We start from the raw sequence: 17,582 nt of genomic DNA on the forward strand, positions 1-17,582 counted from the left end.
ATCTCCACACTAAATTGCAATCAAGCAGTGTCAGCGAAGCCTTGAGACCGTGATTGGCACAAAGTACTGTACATCAGCTATCTACAGACCATTCATTTTGACCTGTCAAACACAGGTGTTTCTAATAGCATTAATCATGGCAGCATGCCATTTACGTGTGCTATACTTGTCTAATTGGGGCAGTGCCTTCGATAATGTTATTAGTTACACCTGTAGTCATGGACAACAGCTTACACTGGCCCCAACACAAAAGGTTATTTGGTGTGTGTTTTTGGCACAAAATACACCAACTAACATTTTCAGCTACAGCTTTAACTACATTAAACTTTACCATTTAAAAAAGGATATTGATATGAACAAATGAAATAAACGTCTGGCCCTGAAGTAGGAGCAAAGTTGAGATAAAAACACTGAAGATATGAATCCAGTTACCACAGATTTGGAGTCTCAAACAATGTCTACCGCTGATGGCCCATGACAGGCAGGTATAAAAATACAAACTGCTGAAGCTGCCTAGCACCGAGCTGAGATTTTTTTTCTTCCACTCTTTCTTGTTTCAATCTCGTCTTTTTCAGCGTTCAGCTGAGTCAGACCTCCCACATAAAAGTGGCTTATTGTCAAAGTAAGAGGGGAGTTATAGGGTGGATAAGAGGGAGGTAGAAGTGAAAATATAAATGGTGAAGGGATTTAGTCATTATCAGCTCTCTGAAAGCAGCTTGTATCCCTTTCACCACTGTTGAAATGACTTATTCTTACACAGTGATCTTGGTCCTTCCTGCTCTCCTCTGGGGTCGTGATTGATGAAAACTAAAAGTTCTGATGTTAGGGTTAAAGGGCAAATCAACAGCTTGGTGGCATCTACCTGACCAGCCAGTACCTAAGACACAGTCCTTCTCTTTCCCTTGCAATGAAGAGAAAAACGATGCAAATATAATCAGAGCGTTGCTGGTGCTGTTAGATCGGAGTCATGAGTTAATAGGCAACAGCTTCTATCCCAGTGGGTATTTGATGCATTTCATTTTGAGTAACTGCTTATATGAAATTTGATAAGCATGGCACATTGCCACCTGAAATGGAGTGCATAATCCTGTAAACACAGAAATTCTGGTTTTATCAGCAGGCTGTGTCCTTTTCCAAGGTGCTTCCTGGGCCTTAGAATACTTTACTTTCTAAAATCACACCAGTTGATTGATGACACTGGAATTCTTTGTAGTCTAAAACATGTAGCTTTTACATGTACTTGAGTGGGAGTATTATTGATATCTTACTTGTTAGCAGTATTACACCACGTCTGCATGTGGGTGACAGATAAACTAAATGTGTATTGGAGTTGGCTCGCTCATGTTTTAGAAGAATGAACCGCACAATTCTTGCCTGACCAATGTTAATGATTCACCAAAAATGGTCAAGAATCATTACAAAAGTTTGTGTCAATTCTGCCAAGAATATTTCCCCTGAAGCAATGTTGGTAATAGGCCTACATTAGGAATTCAGGTCTGCTTTCTTACTTATTTGCCCTACAATGACTCCAATATGTCTAAAAAAGAATGACAGTATTATTTCTCCGTATGAATGTTAGATAGGGAGCTCAGCATTTTGCTCAAGGACATGTAAACAGCGCACTACTGCATCTGTCACATGTATAGGTCACTCAGGCCAGGTACTCCCATATGTTCTAATTTTAAGGACTTAACTCAGTTGCTTTAGACTAAACAGCATGATGTTAAGAAGTTATCCTTCAAAGTATATCTAATGTTGCCCTTTAAAAACGGTCCGAGTGGTTTTCTAGGCTGAAATATTCCGTGATAAGAAGGGTTGAATTAACACAATATGGGGGCCCCTCAGCAAAATTAGGCCCCTGTTGACCCTGCTATCTGTACATTATGTATACAAGCTCGACTCTAAATACCCCTTAAGTGCACACTGCTGACTACAGCATTTCATCTAGAGACACACTAAACTAGGGGCCCTGGGTGTCTGGGACAGTTACCCAGTTGGTAAAACCATCAGTCTTATTAGTGATAGTAGGCTATACAAGTTAGAGGTAGCTTACATGTCTTAGTTTTCTCCTTCAATGTATCAAGTGGACCTCTACTCTAGAGTCTGATTTTTATTAACTTTTTATTTTTATTTTTATATTTGACCACAGCCCTGACCCTGGAGCTGGGAGTCAGGCCTGACATGTCAGGCCTAGGTGTCAGGGCAACCAGCAAGCGGCGCTTCAGCCCTAGCTCAACTCTCGGTGCCGCTGTCGCTGAAAATGTCCATAGAGGATCGAGTTACACTACGCCCCATCTTTAAGCCCCAGTCAGTGCGCCGTTAGCCGCAGGACAACAGAGGATAGGATAGGATACTGGCAGCCGGGAAAGCAAAGGCTCCACACACATGTAAGTGATTATTTTTGACAGGTTTCGCTTGAGTACATGTTACTGAAGATTTGGGAATATATTACCAACTTCCGCTTTTGCGAGATGTGCCTTTCTTAGCTACATATTGTCGCTAATGAGAGGAAAATATTCTGAGACGCCTGTGGTCGCGGTGGGTCACTCAGCAAGAAAGGCGGGATTTAAATTGCTTTTAGTGTCTCTTTTCAAGCATAAAGTATTATCTGTGTACTGTAAGTAGCCCCCGGGTGGCGTTTTCTGACCCAAACTAGCGATACTATCTAACTTCTTTACCGTCTCTCTTTCGGAAGCCTGTTGCTTTCTTGCTCCATGGATGAGATGGTGAAGGAGGAGGAGGAGGAGTTGAGAAAAGCGGATTGTCCCAAGTGCCTTGGCGACTTTATTCAAAATACTAGCTAGCAAACCTGACTGGATTTACAAAACAATACGCATACTTCTATTGTAGCAAACGCTTTAATAAGATAAGCAAGTGTTAAATGGGGACGTACTCGACCGACATTGCCAATTATTTTGGCGAAGAACTGCACGATGAAACGACAACCCGTTATCATTAGCTATTTGTGGTCACGGCAAAGCTCACACATGACTTCAACTGTTATTTTCGGAGGTAAACGCCACCTTAAAGCTCCCGTGTTTTGGGTTGAAGTCCACTGTGTAACAGTAGCTAATGAGTTCCTTAGCTAAGCCTTCTGTGAATCATTCCAAGCAACTGGATGTGCTACCTAAATAGTGAATCAAAACTGCTCTTGCTTTAAGAATATGAACCATAATACACGTCCTACACATTTAAACGGGCACTCTGCTATATGTCCCTGAAAGCAACACCAAGGCTATATTTATGTTATTATAGCCATATTATTGTAATAGCATCAGAAAAAAATGTATTACACCACTACTGGGCAGCCTACAGAGATAAACTTACTGCTAAAGCCCAAGGCCCTATTGGAATATTATATAATTGTGTATTTGTTAAGTCTGAAATATAGGCTATATGCTTCACTGGAACTGGGTGCCAGTAGTCATTTTAATCATCGTTTGAGGGGTCATACAGGATCAGTAGCAGTAATAAAGTAGTAAAGATAATCACATTTATGCAGCACTAATATATTTTCCTGCAGTAATGTATTATGTAGCCTATACTAGTACAGACAATTTAACACTAATCAAAACTAAAATAAACCTAATAATATTCAGGTCTAAGATGAAGAAAACGGCCACATACAGTATTTAGGAAGCTCAGTCGGGTGGAAAGTTATTAGCATTTGATGAATCAAATGAGGAGCATTTATAAACAAATCAGTGCTGTGGTGATCCTGTTGCCACATGTACTGTAGCTATTCTAAGCGTCTATATAGGGCTTTTAATGGCCTTACCAATCTCCTTTAATCGTGTAATGTCTCCCTGAGTCATGCCATGCTTCTAAAGTCAAGTGTGACATTCCTAAGATGGGAGTTGACAGCCATGACACCATTGATAACAGCATTAGTCAAATATAAAACACATAACTACCTATATAGGTTATTTCAAGCATGTGACATATATACATGTATGTAATTTAATGGCAACATGTTTATGTATATAGTCTACTTACTGTCAATCATATTATAAATCAGATGTAATGAGTGACAGTGGGCTGGGAAAGAATGAGGACCTTCAATATACCTTAATATATATTTTCATCCAAAGAAGCACAACAAATAATAGTCCATGCAGCCTTTGATTTGAAGAAAAAAAGCAAAAATCTACATTACAACTGGCTACTGAAATTATGACTTAGAGTTGCAACGATTCATGGATTAGTCAATCGACAAAATGAATCTGCAACTATCTAGGCTGACTGAGGATTTTTTCTTTTCTTTGTCATATGTAATAGTAAACTGATTTCTTTGGGTTTTGGACTGTTGTTAAATAAACCATGTTATTGCAATAGATCACCTAGGGCTGTGAAAAATTCTGATGGCCATTTTAACTATTTTCTGACATTTTAAATACATTTTAACAATTAGATTAATTGAGAAAATAATTGGCAGATTAATATATGATCAAAATAATTGTTGCCGCCCTATTATGATGCAAGCAGGTTCTTACACTAGTTTTAAAATAACTGATAAGACCTGAATATGATTATTAATCATCAGAATGTTGTTTCAGGAAGAAATATGGCTATATTTATCTGCTAGGATTAAAATGGATGATCATATTTAATGCCGGCTGCAGACATGTCTGGAATATTACAAAACTACTGCCAAAGTGCACTGATTGAAGTCCCAGGAATCTGAATTGCCAGGACGGTTAATCCATCAATCAGAGCATTAGTCAAATATAAGGGAACTAACAACCTACAGTGGATGTGTGCTCAGACAGACACGCTGCACCATTGCGCTGGTGACTCAGTAAATAGCCTACAGTTCTTCAGTACAATGGTTACTCTGTGATGTTATGGTGAAGCATTCTTAAGAGATAAATATGGCCCGACGGAATTGAAATATATCCATTTTCTCTTTCATTTTGACCTTTCGAATAGAGAATGAGCCTCTCCAAGCTTATTATTTCCTGTTTGCATCCAGTGTGCTGTGGAAGTTAAAACAGTTCAGCTGATGTTTTCTGATTGTTGAGAAAAAGACAGAACACCAATGTGTTGTTCTTTGCAGGCCCTGAAAAAGGAAAGAGTTTGACATTGCTGTTAATGGGAAGAAATCACATTCACATGGAGTTCTAAAAATGATAGAAACAATGGGTAAGTAATCCTTTTTTTTTTATTGTTTTATGGCAGCCAGATACACCTAATTGAGTCAGTGTGTTATTTATTATGATTACATATATACATGTTAGGGAAATGATAGTTACTTGTGCATATGGCTACAGTATGTATTCATTGTATCTATCAAATGTTCTTTTCTCTTGTTCCTCTATCTCTAATTTAACAGGCCCAAGCTTTAATGTCTCCAATAGTTCTAATCTATCATGATAAGACAAAACATGAAATATTGCCTCCATCCAATCTCCATATCTAAAATGAGCGTTTTTTGCAGAGGGGTTTGGTCTAGTCAGTTGGGTGTCCGTCTTTGCTGGCTCTGCATCCGTATTTGGCTCCTGCTGTGAGTTTTTCTCCTCAACCAGTGTAAGAGGCACTGGATTCAGTTCAAGGCGTGTGGACTGCCAATGTTGCCATATCTGAAAATGTTGCCATATACTTGATTGTTTGTTTGTCCTCATAGAGATTTATTTGTCCAACTGTCAAGAATGAAGCCAAATTGGGGCTGTCAGCTTCTTTCTTTAAAGCCACAATCTGTGGTCACTGTCAAGACTGGCATGTTGACCATGTACTTATGTACTATCAACTGCATGATGGTAGCATGAGAATTGAGGCTTAAATCATTTCAATTTATGTTTTACCTCATACTTAGAGAAACTGAATTTGTATTGTATTTATTTTTTGAATGAATCAAACTAGGCCTGCAATTTTAATAGTGTCATCCTGATGCTATGCTCCAGAGCCCATCTTTTGGAACACACCCAAGATGCAAACAGAGCGACGCACACGTACATGCCACACTCTGGTGGGTAATGCTCACTGAGGCAGGGGCAATGAAAATGATAGTTACCTGCATAGGACCAGTGGCGAACAGAAACGAACCTGCTGAGACCCCAATGTCATTGGCTTGTTTACAACCTTTGTTCTAACAACAAAGCTTGTAAGTGCAAAATGTGCTTTGGACATTGTGCACGCCCTATTAGGTGTTAGTCACAGTTGGTGAGCTTCGGAAATTGCTTCATTTTTGTCCAGATGACGTTGGGCTGGCCCATCCTTACTAACAAGCCACTCTGGAGTTTGATTGTGGGGTTTATGCAGGGTCCAGCAAGCAAACTGTGGAGGGCCTGGTTCCTTTATCCCACCTGATACCCATTCAATGCTCCTGCGCAACCCACCATTAACCCTAAAGGCAAAAAAGGAAACATTGCAATTTTGAAAACCTACAGATCATGTTTTCTTTCCTCTAATACAAAACCTGATGCTACGTGATTTCAATATATTGTTAGGACTGTTGAGAACCAGTCAGCGTAAGCTAAGCCTACAAGATGTGTGGCTCTCTCCAACATTCCTCAATGCTTATTTACATACCATTGGAAACATAAAGAAATAAGTTAAAGGCAGTCTGGAATACTGTATATTTAACAGGAAGTGTACTATTAAAAGTAAAAATTAAATAAGGATACTCAAATGAAAAAATGAGGCTATGTCTAAACACCCTTCCCTGTCTCACTATCGCTGCCCATGCACTGATAAAGCCTCTGTCCTCATCACCTTTATCCATCTCTATCTCTCCAACGCCTGCTTCTCCCTGCATCCACTCCTTCACGCCGGCCGGCGCTGTCACTGAAATATGCGGCGGCTTGCAGATACGCAGCGTGCCTTGCAGGCTGTGGAGCGTCTCCAGGCCAAACTGAAGGAGCGGGGGGAGGTGCCCACTGAGGAGAAGCTCAGCCTGCTCAAATCAGTGCTCCAGAGCCCCCTCTTCCACCAGATCCTCGCCTTGCAGAAGTCTGTCCAGCATGTCAGAGACCAGGTAAACTCAAAATGATTTCATGGTGTCCACTTTTTGTCCTTGTACCTGGTAGGCCCAGGTATCCATAATAATGCAATAAACATAACTACAGTATAGGACTTTATCTATTAAAAGTTGTGTTTATTTACATGTAAACAATGCAATATTGATTATTGTTAGCCTACCTGGGCCTGCGAGACTGTGAACATGTTAGATTAGAATGACAATGCTGAATACAAATGAGTGATGCTTGGTTCCCAGGCTGTGAAGGCTCCATGGAAGGGCATCAAAAGGTTATGGTTATTTAGAGTTCTGCATTATTAGTGTATGACTATAAAATGCCAGATGGCAGCGCCACACTTTGTTAGCACAGAAGTAATATAAACAGAAGTAGTCATGAAGGGGGCTTTGGTTTTTTTGGCTAAGCTATGGTGATATTTTGATGTTAATACATTAACTAGCCTTTAGGCCCAAGCATTATTCCAACCACAATGCATTTGCCTAGGTTACAATGGATTCGGAGAAATAGGTTCACTTTTTTCATATTAATAATGAATGCCAGGCCACGTACATTGAAAGAGTTCCCATCCTTAAGCAATATCAATGTAGGTGATGGGGGACAAAAACCTTGGTCGTTCTGTGCACAAAAGCATTCTAAAGTTCAGCTGAAGCAAATATGAAGCTGCCAAATTAGCCAAATTAGCCAAAGCCAAATGCCTTTTAGTGTTTAACTGTGGAGGAATCGATAACACATTATCAGACACAAGATCCCCACAAACTAAAATGACTGTGACCTTGGGAAGATATCCACTTAGTCAGACTAACTCAGACTGTTAAACCTTATATTAACTTTATAATGCAGTTTTGCACAGAAAGAGGACTGTGGAATCACATTAGGAAGGCTCTTAACAGCTGCTGCGGACAAGAGAAACAACTGCGGCGGGTACAGTGTTTTTGATGTACATATGGGCATGTACGTACTGGTTTAAGACTGACATGAAGTCTTATGTCAGTGGTTACATGTTAAACATAACATCGCCAAGAAGAAGGTCAAATTGAAACTCCTGCGTTACCGGTAGCACACAGTAAGGTTAGAATATTTTCCATATCCATATTCTCCACAATTTCTACTGCCTTTATCTTTCCTGTTTCCTGGGCGACCTCACTGATTCTGTTTTTGGCTCACACACTCCCCCACCCCTTTAAATCCCCATCCCCAATAGTGTTGCTGCTATGGCCAAATTGCTGTCAGGGTTCACAAGAGCCAGACATAATATGGGTACATGAGCAGAGATAGTTGGTCTAAGTCAGGAACTCTTTTTCAAGCTGATTCTCTCCACTGAGAATAGAACATTTGAGTGGAAGTAAAGAGCTCTTAAGTCGCAGTGGAAAGGGGCATGGGTAAGCATTTGAGAAATAGAGACGGAAATATGTGAGTTATGCAGTGGGAGGCAGGGATGCTAGAGTTTTCTTTTTTTTTACCCCTTGTGGAATTTAGATTATAAAGCCCTGCTGGCATTTTTGTGTGCTGGCGATTTAGCTTATTTCAAAAGAGGTACATTCCTACTGCGTGTGCTCATGTATGTGTTTGTTTTACTGGGCAAAATTTATCAAGCAGCCATTCATCATAACTTCCCTTCGGATCTTGAAATGGACCCATTCTAGGTTGTAAACACTGTAAAGAGACGTATATCAGAAACTGCAACAAGTCGTTGTTATGTTTTTATAGAGCTTCCAAACAACTGCACTTGTTTGGCCCACTTAAGCAGAATCAATTTGGAGAGAGGGTGTGTTTTGTGTTTTGTTGTGAGACAAGAGCCAGACACACAAACACACACACTGTCCGTCTTTTGGCTCTGCTAGTTAGGCCTTGCTCAGCCCATGTCGCTATGGCGACAAGGCCCTAACTCTCCAATGAGAAGGAGGCCGCTGTGTGAAGTGGGGCAGAAATAATTTCTTAAATGTGCAAGAACCAAACTGGAACTTTAATCCTCTTAGCCAGGCCCCAGCTAACAAAGCTCACGCATGAGGACAGCAACTTAGCAGCATGCTATGCTAAGTTAGCCCGGCCCATAGGGTTTTGTTTGCAGTGTGCAGCATTAATGTGTCCAATTGAGTTTTGTTTCCCAGGACTAATCTGGGACTGCATTTATTAAAGGAGGCATCATTTACAGTACACATTTCCTAAACTGAAAGTTGCGCAGTCAACTTTCCAAAATGCAAATGCACAAGTTCACAAGGACAGCTTTAGCTTGGCAATGCCATATGCCGAATGGAGTGTTTATGAAAATACTGCTGTGTATTATGCCCGTCCTTTTGAATCCAATTCAGATGGTCATAAATAGTATGCCCTTTGGCTAATGAAATTGGAAAAACACCATTTTATGTAGTTGTCTCATTCCTTTAATTCATCTGTCACACAAGTAAAGTCATTGCACTAATTAAAACCCAAGCATATTAAGGCATCCAGATGGCCAGTGATGCTTTTCCCCCACCATGATAGAAATTTTGTATTTGGAGCATAGTCATTGTTAGAACATCAGCTAAGAGCCACTATACCCTAAAGGATTAGGCTGCCATAGATCCAGCTAATCATGGTGGGATAACAAGCTGTCTGGCATCCCAATGGTTTCAGACTTAAGGGTTTGGGTGTCTAAAATTAAACTTGCTTAATGTTTACATCCACAGTAGGAATGAGTCATGTTTTTTGTTTGAACTTTTAATTGTCTTTGGTTGGATTGTCCTAGTAATTACTAGTATCTGCAGGATCATGTTGCAGAAAGTCAAAGCTGTTATCTAGCTGCAAACTGGACAACATCACATTTACAGTACATTTAGGTATTTAGTTGAAACTGCACATCAGAATAATTCTTCATTGTAACATCTGCTGTTTTCAACATCACTGATACACACTCCTACATGTGTATTTCTTTATTTTTCCAGGGGAGTGTCCCAGCGTCACGTGGGAGTGACCTTAGCGATCACGTAACAGAAGTCAAGCCCAATGGCGGCCATGTTTCCTACTCAGACATATCAGCTTCTACACTCATCAATGGCAAGACAGCATCTGAAGAATTTGAACTCCTTATTCACACCATGGCGCAGGTATAGACAACTGTAAAGCCAAATTGATCATCGTACTGTGTGTACACTGCTTTTGAGTTTAATGTCAATGTAATAACTTAAGCTTCTATGGGACATTCTGCTGTTCGCCTGTTGTTTAGTTCCCACCACATTATTTTATGTTTTGGTCATTTTAACACAAGCACAAAAATCTGCACCTCATCTGTAAACAGGTAGATTACCTTGATTATGTCTTTCATAACGCCAACCAAATACCCAAAGACAATCAAAGACGAGAGCTACAGGCTGCTCACTGCGTTCTTTTCTCTTGAGACACTTCAAATAGACTTCTAAAGACTGCCTGCAGCTTTGATGCTATAGTGAATCAGCCTTGAGCCAAATTGCATATGTGTGTATAACCCAGGGGCGCTACGTGACACACGTGGACCTGCAGAAGCCAGAGTCAGGAGGTCTTGGCTTCAGCGTGGTGGGCCTAAAGAGCGAGAACCGTGGAGAGCTCGGCATCTTCATCCAGGAAATCCAACCAGGAAGTGTGGCTGACTGGTATGTAAGAATCAACATGGCATGCAAAGACTGATTAAACATATCTGTGAACAAAGTCCACTTTCCAGAAAGTGTTTCAATATTTGGTGAAGAATTAAGGAGTTAGAGTAGTCCTTTTCAGACAGTCAGGGACGTTCGGGGAGATTTTGTGGAATCTTACAAATTGGCCCTTTTACTAGAAATAAGTTTTTACAACTTTGTCTAGGCAACTTTTTTTGCCTAGACTGTGGCTTTAGATGTTTTCTTAAAATGCATACATACATTTAGTGCCTTCATACAAAACAAAAATGCTACACGAATAGGAACATAACTAAATGTGTACAATTATTACCTGTACATTTCTGTCAGAGAGACATTTGACAAAAATTGTAAGAGCAAATGACAAAGTAACACTGTCAATGAGTAGACAGTGAATATCCTATATCTGAAATGAGGAAACAGATAAAGGCTCTGACACCATTTACTGTATTATGTCCCCCTCGCTCCCTCTCACTATGACACTCCATGCTTCCTTCCCCTACAGTGATGGGAAGCTCAAAGAAGCTGACCAGATCTTAGCCATCAATGGCCAGCTCCTGGACCAGACAGTGACCCACCAGCAGGCTATAGGCATCCTGCAGAGTGCTTCAGAGAGGGTGCAGCTCACGGTGGCACGAGGACCAATACCTCAACTGACCAGTCCCGCGGTGTCCCGCACGCCCTCTGCTGCCAGTACACTGTCAGCCAACTCCAGCGCGGTATAGATACATTCTCATTCATGTCACGCATGAAAACTTAAAGGGGAACTAGGCAGTTAGCTTAATTTACCTTAACTGAACAGCTTCGGAGTCATTGGGATGGTTATATGACTTTTTTTTTCGGGTTGAATGGTGGTCGTCTCGCTCCCCCCTAGCCCCTGTGAGCGGAAAAACCACCCGTGCAACTTTCGGCGGCAAGCCGCCGGCCACAGCGCCACGAAGTATCGCGTGATATCAGGTCTCGCGATGTAACGAATTGTTTCACGGCACTGCACACATACACGCCGCTACTTTCTTTCACTGTCTATGGCCGCTACACGCCCCCATCCAGGAACCGGCTAGCTATAAGAAGAAGGTAGCGATGGAGTTTTTCACACTATCGTCATGGCTGAGCCGGCAAAAAAGAAGCAGAAAGCTAGGAAAGCATTGTCGGAGGAACAGAGAAAGAGGAAACAGCAGACTGAGCGAGCGAGGAGTCAGACACAAGTAAACATAGGAGCTGCGTTTTCAGAATGGCGAAAACTGAGACAAACACAAGCCTGCAAATCCGATGCTGACCTGGCGTTCTTGCTGTTGCACTTGTAAGTATCTTTGATCAGAAACTTTATCTGGCACAGAGTTTCTTGTCAGCTTGATGTTGGCAAACGCAAGTTGATTCTGCTCCGACAGCGTTCTAAGGCTATTGAATGAATAATGTTACGGACCCGGGAGAGAAGGGTAATATTTTGAGAAAAACCTCAGTGGACATGGCTCCGTGCGTTCGCCGGCTTCTTTGAAAACGAATGCACATGACCAGAGGGAGAAGATGGGAGGGGGGAAGAGTCGCCAACGAGTTTTTACGACAGCGTTGCCAAATATCTATTCCCAAGCTGTAGGTGGAGCTCTATAGAGAAAGCTGTGAGTAAAAAGCGAGAAAACGGCGAAGAAATTGCCAAAACTGCATAGTGCCCCTTTAAACTTGAAGGAACGATGAATAGGTACACGATCTGACATGATACAAAAAACTACACACACATGCTTGCCTTGACATAAGAGTGTAACACACATGCAACACAATCCAACGTCAATCCAACATGGCAGTAAAATGTGACAACGGCAGACACAGTTTCTTATAGGAAAAAATAAGACTTTGCTACAACTACTGATTAAAAGTTATTCTTATATGACACTGGACAACACTATATTTTCTTTATATATATATTTCTTATATTTTTTTACGTTTATGGTTGAATAAAGAAAGGTTTTTGTTACATTTTGTACATTTATTAGCTTTATTGTTTCTTGTCTTTTACGATGCCTAGTGGCAGCACGTGGAAACAATTGAGCTGGTCAACGACGGCACCGGTCTCGGCTTCGGTATTGTGGGAGGAAAGACCACTGGGGTTATCGTCAAAACCATCCTTTCTGGAGGCATAGCTGATCAGGTGATTGCAATAATGCATCCCTACTTTATTTGGGAATTTGCTTTAGCATTGTTAATAGTTGTTTATACAGTGTTTACCATGAAAAGGCAATTTGTTTGTATTTTATGACACTTTCAATGTTCTAAAGAGATGGCTCTTGTCAGTTAGGTATAATGAGAATTGCAAGCACATAATTAACACTAAGTCACTCTTGTCTTTTGATTGGTACTGATAGTGTCATTATGGGTTTGAATTCTACTGAAGCTACACAGACTTTGTCATAAAAACATACTTTTTCTACCTCAGGATGGCCGCCTGCGCAGTGGGGACCACATCCTGAGAATCGGTGACACTGACCTGCACGGCATGGGCAGCGAACAGGTGGCCCAGGTCCTCAGGCAGTGTGGCAACAGGGTGAAGCTGGTGGTTACCAGGGGCCCTGTGGATGAGAATCCCTCCGTCTCTGCTGTCATGCCTGTGGTGCTCCCCACTGTCAATGAACAGGTGAGAGGGGCTGTTTCACTCAGAAATGTGATAGACATTCTTACAATATGAAAATGTGTCGCATTCAAATGGATTTCATTATTTGGAGTGTCAGTATAGCAAAGCAGTTTCTCTATAACAAATGATTGAGATGATGATTGATGACCATAAACGACACACTCTCAAGAGTTATACACTTATATTAGAAACACTTCAGACTTAAAGTTCAGGTCTTTCATCTCCAGTTTTATCAGTTCTAACTCTTGACAGCTTTAAATAAACACAATTTAAAGAAAAGAGCAGGTTACATTTCCTGTGACTCATGTTTTGGAGAGCAAATGTTCCTTTACTTTCTCAGCAACAGCACTTAAAACAGTGATTTCATGGCTATTATCAACACTCATTCCTATTTAAACATGAATGAAATGCAGTGACTCACTATATGACACCATATCTTTTTGAATGCAAACATTAGCTGTGTTTTTATAGCTACGAGGTATTTTGGTGCCCATGTGGTTTAGTCGGATGACTGAAGTGCCATCACTTGCTTTTCTGCTGTTGTGAAATGAATCATCTTATACTTTTATTTTATCAGTGGATGTTGACCTGCCATTCATCTTTTCACAGGGCTATGAGGAAGAAGAGGATGAAGCATTTGATGTGAGCCTTACCAAGAACACGCAGGGACTGGGGATCACTATTGCTGGCTATGTTGGAGATAAAAATGCAGGTGAGAAATGGCAGAATAGATGACCATTTCATTTAAAGTGTCATATTTATGCTTCATTACTTCCGTGCTTCCCTAAATGCACATTTAAACTGCAATGATTAATACTTTTCTAGCCTATGAACAATAAATTAAATGTGTAATATGAAAGGGGTTGCTCATAGTAATACCGGTATTAACATCCAACTCTACAGAGTGTTTTAGCATCTTTTAGCTTATTGTTTTGGATGTATATTAGACTTACAGTCGTTAGGTGGACAGAAACACAACCTGCAATTGAATGCTATTGTCTGCTGGATGTGACAATTGTATGCTAACATGTTAGCCCCAAGAACCCCTTTTTACACTGCCCCGAAAGTGTCCAAAATAATCAACTTTAAAATATCTTTTCACTTGTATTGGCCTCTAAAATGTAGCAATTAGCTACAATATAATGGGACCACAGACAGCCTTTTATTATAAGCTGCTATATTCATTGAATCAAACTGAATATTGAATGGCCTTGGCTTAAAAGTCTTTATTTTTCAAGGCTAGCATAAGTGCACTGGGATCATCCCATCTTGTTCATGACTTATACAGTATTGAAACATGCTCACTGACCCTGACTTTTAACATCAAACTAAAAGATCCGTTTGCTTTTCTCCTTGGGTCTTATTTAATGTCACGATTCATGGCTGTGTTCCTCATCTTTTACATTTGTTGTACTTGTTCCGACTCCTCAGAGCCCTCTGGCATTTTTGTTAAGAGCATAACAAAAGGCAGTGCCGTAGATCAAGATGGCCGAATTCACGTTGGAGACCAGATAATAGCTGTAAGTACCCCAGTTATGCTCTTTGTAGCTATTACTATTTTCTCTGTCTTCAGTGGCATGAGGTAAAATATGCAGTGCATGTTTAATATAATCTAATATAGTGATCACATTTAGTCAATGCAAGGTCATTTTGAGATAATGAATAATTCACAATGAACTGATAGTTCATAAAGTGTTTTTTTTCTTTAGCACACTGAGCAATTAAGTTTTTCATTTCATTACTGCACGACATTAACAATGAAGTTAAACTCTGTGTAATTTCCTGCATCATTTTGAAACATGATTTGCCTTGCCTTGTGTTTTATACAGTTCTTACAAAACCGTTTGTTCTGGTGTATTGGTGTGAATGTGCGCTTGATTAAGTTTTGTGCTTAAAGCATAAATGATAACCAACTTAAAAACTTAGTAAAACACTTAATTGTGTGATTTTTTTCAACTTGAAATGATCCAAATAAATAAAGTGAATGGCTAAAATAGATGGGAATAGTCATGTGCAACACTCATGTTTCAATCTCACCTCTATCAAACAAGAATGTAGATGGCAAGTTAGCCCACTCACAACGTCAGCACAAGCTGTTCTGGCCCTCGTCTAATCAATGGGCTCACAAATGACGTCCCTCTGCAGGTTGATGGTGTAAACATCCAGGGATACACCAATCAGCAGGCAGTGGAAGTGCTCAGACACACGAGCCAGACAGTCCACCTTAAGCTGATCCGGCGGGACTTCAGGCCTGATGAGATCCCCCCTGTTGTGACCCCTGGTGTCAGCGCCCTGTCCCCTTGCACCACCATCCCCACCACCGCCGTTGTCATGATGGAGCTGGAGCTAGAGAGAAAGAAGGCTGAGGAGGCTGCTGAAGGTACGAAGGATGAAGCGAGAGAAATTTAATGAGGATAGACAAAAACACATCACCCTTGTCAAAAAAATTTGTCATTTGATGTGTAAATGTGGCTCAGACAGAAGTTGTCATGATGTAATAATGAGTGACTCCATATGGAAATTTCAGTCACTTTTATCAATATAGTTAAAATACAGAAGCAGGACATTCTCCAGCCTCAAATAAAAACACTTACGTGAGTTATACTCCAATAATACAGTCCAAATTGATGTCAAAATTGTGATTTATTATAGAATGAGAACGGTAGCTCTCTATTTAATATGTAGCCGGTGTCTTTATTCTGCTACTGAAGGATTTGTTAATAGTTTGCGTACATTTTACACCGTTTAACACTTCGCCTAATACTGAAAAATGAATTACGTTATCCTCTTAGAGGGTTCCTCCTAATACCAGCAATAGAATGAGTACGCCCATGTTACTGGCCATCTTCACCTAAAAAGACAGAGAAATGCACTCATTAATAATCACTGACAGAGGCCAATAGGACAAAACTATTTTCTCAGACATGAAAAAAAACATGGAAAAGTCATGTAAACACTTTGTGAAACGATTTCTGTCAAGTCCTACACTTCTCATTCATGATTGTATTGCACTGGCAGAATATTGCACTGGATAGACCCTAATATATCCAGTAATGAATCAGCATATGATGCCCAACATCATCTAAGACATTGACAGTTGGGTTACAGCTGAGGTCTGCATGTGTGTGCAAGTACCTATAATCATTTTGCAATTACTTTTTGCATTTTTAAAATGTTAACATTAAAACAAGATAGACAGAGAGTAAACAGAAAGATTCTTGTCCCCAGCTGTCCCGATAGGACCGCCAGGCTAGTACAGAAGCAAGAAAAGCAACTTGCAAAGGTTGTCAATAGTGATAGATGGAGCTTGAAAGTGATTCGATCTGGCAAGAGGAAGTTCTAGCCCCAAAAACCTGCAGGAAGACTAGCAGCAGGCAGTCGTCAGACAGAGGATTTTCTTGGCTGCTTTGCAACCTGTTAAAAAAAATTGAGATACACTTCTGAGTATTTACAGATAAAAAAAGGACTACATCAGTGCATCCCCATATTATATGAGGTTATGTCCCTAGAGCTCCCTTGTTAAAAACACGAGTTTGCCGAGTAAGAATATATTTTAGCTAACTTACTGGGCATAAGATCATAGGTTTGATTTACAAAGTTGTAATGGGCCATATCATGGTTGGGATTAACAAAAGAAAATTAACTACTCACTTAAATTGTTGTCAAGTCAGTTTTAAGGTTATTAAGCTCCTTTTCACATACCAGACTAGCTAGTATTAGTTTTATGTTAGCACTTAAAAGGTGCTGATGTACAGCGTAGACCATGGCTTGCCTGGGCGCATGGGTAGTAATTTCATGGGTGACTTCAGTGCCCTGTGGAACTCCAAAGACATAAACAGTGGTATTAAGTCGTAAAAAAGTACCAGGGTCATTAAACAGATATTTGCAGTCCTGGAATGTTTAAGTCTGTCATTATGGATAACATCATCAAGGGCATGTATGTATATCCTTTTTCGGGCTAATAAGGAAATGAGATAGGTGGGTCCTTCTTCTAAAGTGAGGGTCATTGTTAAAGAGTAGGAAATGCTCAAACTATTTCTGAAGAGTGACGTAGTAGTGTGTCAAATAAAAAAGACACTATTTCAAATAAATTCAGCATTGTTATAGGTTTGTGTTTTTTTGTCTGTGGGTGAGCTGGAAATTAGATGACTTTTTCCAGTGGCTGTGTGCCTACACTGTCATGTGTCTGTGCCGCTGCCTGCTTTGGTCTGTCTCACTCTTCATTGTGTGTTTACTGTCCCCACAGATGAAAAGCCACTCCAGACAAAGAGTGGAGGATCTGATGTCAGCCCAGCAACGGATCAGCTAACAGAAGACACACATGGTACGAGGCTGGGATTCTTCTTCTCTAAGTGCACCAGC

At 40.5% G+C, this 17,582-nt stretch overlaps 1 protein-coding gene across 5 annotated transcripts in view; it reads left to right on the forward strand.

Annotated features, from left to right (window-relative positions):
• The first annotated feature begins 2,309 nt into the window (after window positions 1-2,309).
• Window positions 2,310-17,582, forward strand: part of mpdz (multiple PDZ domain crumbs cell polarity complex component) — a 47,020-nt gene continuing 31,747 nt past the window's right edge. For all 5 annotated transcript variants that reach the window (XM_078275893.1, XM_078275894.1, XM_078275895.1 and 2 more), the window contains exons 1-12: window positions 2,310-2,387; window positions 5,057-5,142; window positions 6,807-6,973; window positions 9,896-10,057; window positions 10,440-10,579; window positions 11,103-11,316; window positions 12,618-12,740; window positions 13,026-13,223; window positions 13,830-13,932; window positions 14,652-14,740; window positions 15,366-15,600; window positions 17,467-17,544. In XM_078275893.1, coding sequence (XP_078132019.1) covers window positions 5,127-5,142; window positions 6,807-6,973; window positions 9,896-10,057; window positions 10,440-10,579; window positions 11,103-11,316; window positions 12,618-12,740; window positions 13,026-13,223; window positions 13,830-13,932; window positions 14,652-14,740; window positions 15,366-15,600; window positions 17,467-17,544 — 1,525 coding nt within the window. In that variant the 5' untranslated portion in view covers window positions 2,310-2,387; window positions 5,057-5,126. The remainder of the gene's footprint in view (window positions 2,388-5,056; window positions 5,143-6,806; window positions 6,974-9,895; window positions 10,058-10,439; window positions 10,580-11,102; window positions 11,317-12,617; window positions 12,741-13,025; window positions 13,224-13,829; window positions 13,933-14,651; window positions 14,741-15,365; window positions 15,601-17,466; window positions 17,545-17,582) is intronic.

Source organism: Sander vitreus, chromosome 19 (genome assembly GCF_031162955.1).
Source record: "Sander vitreus isolate 19-12246 chromosome 19, sanVit1, whole genome shotgun sequence".
Lineage (NCBI taxonomy): Eukaryota > Metazoa > Chordata > Actinopteri > Perciformes > Percidae > Sander > Sander vitreus.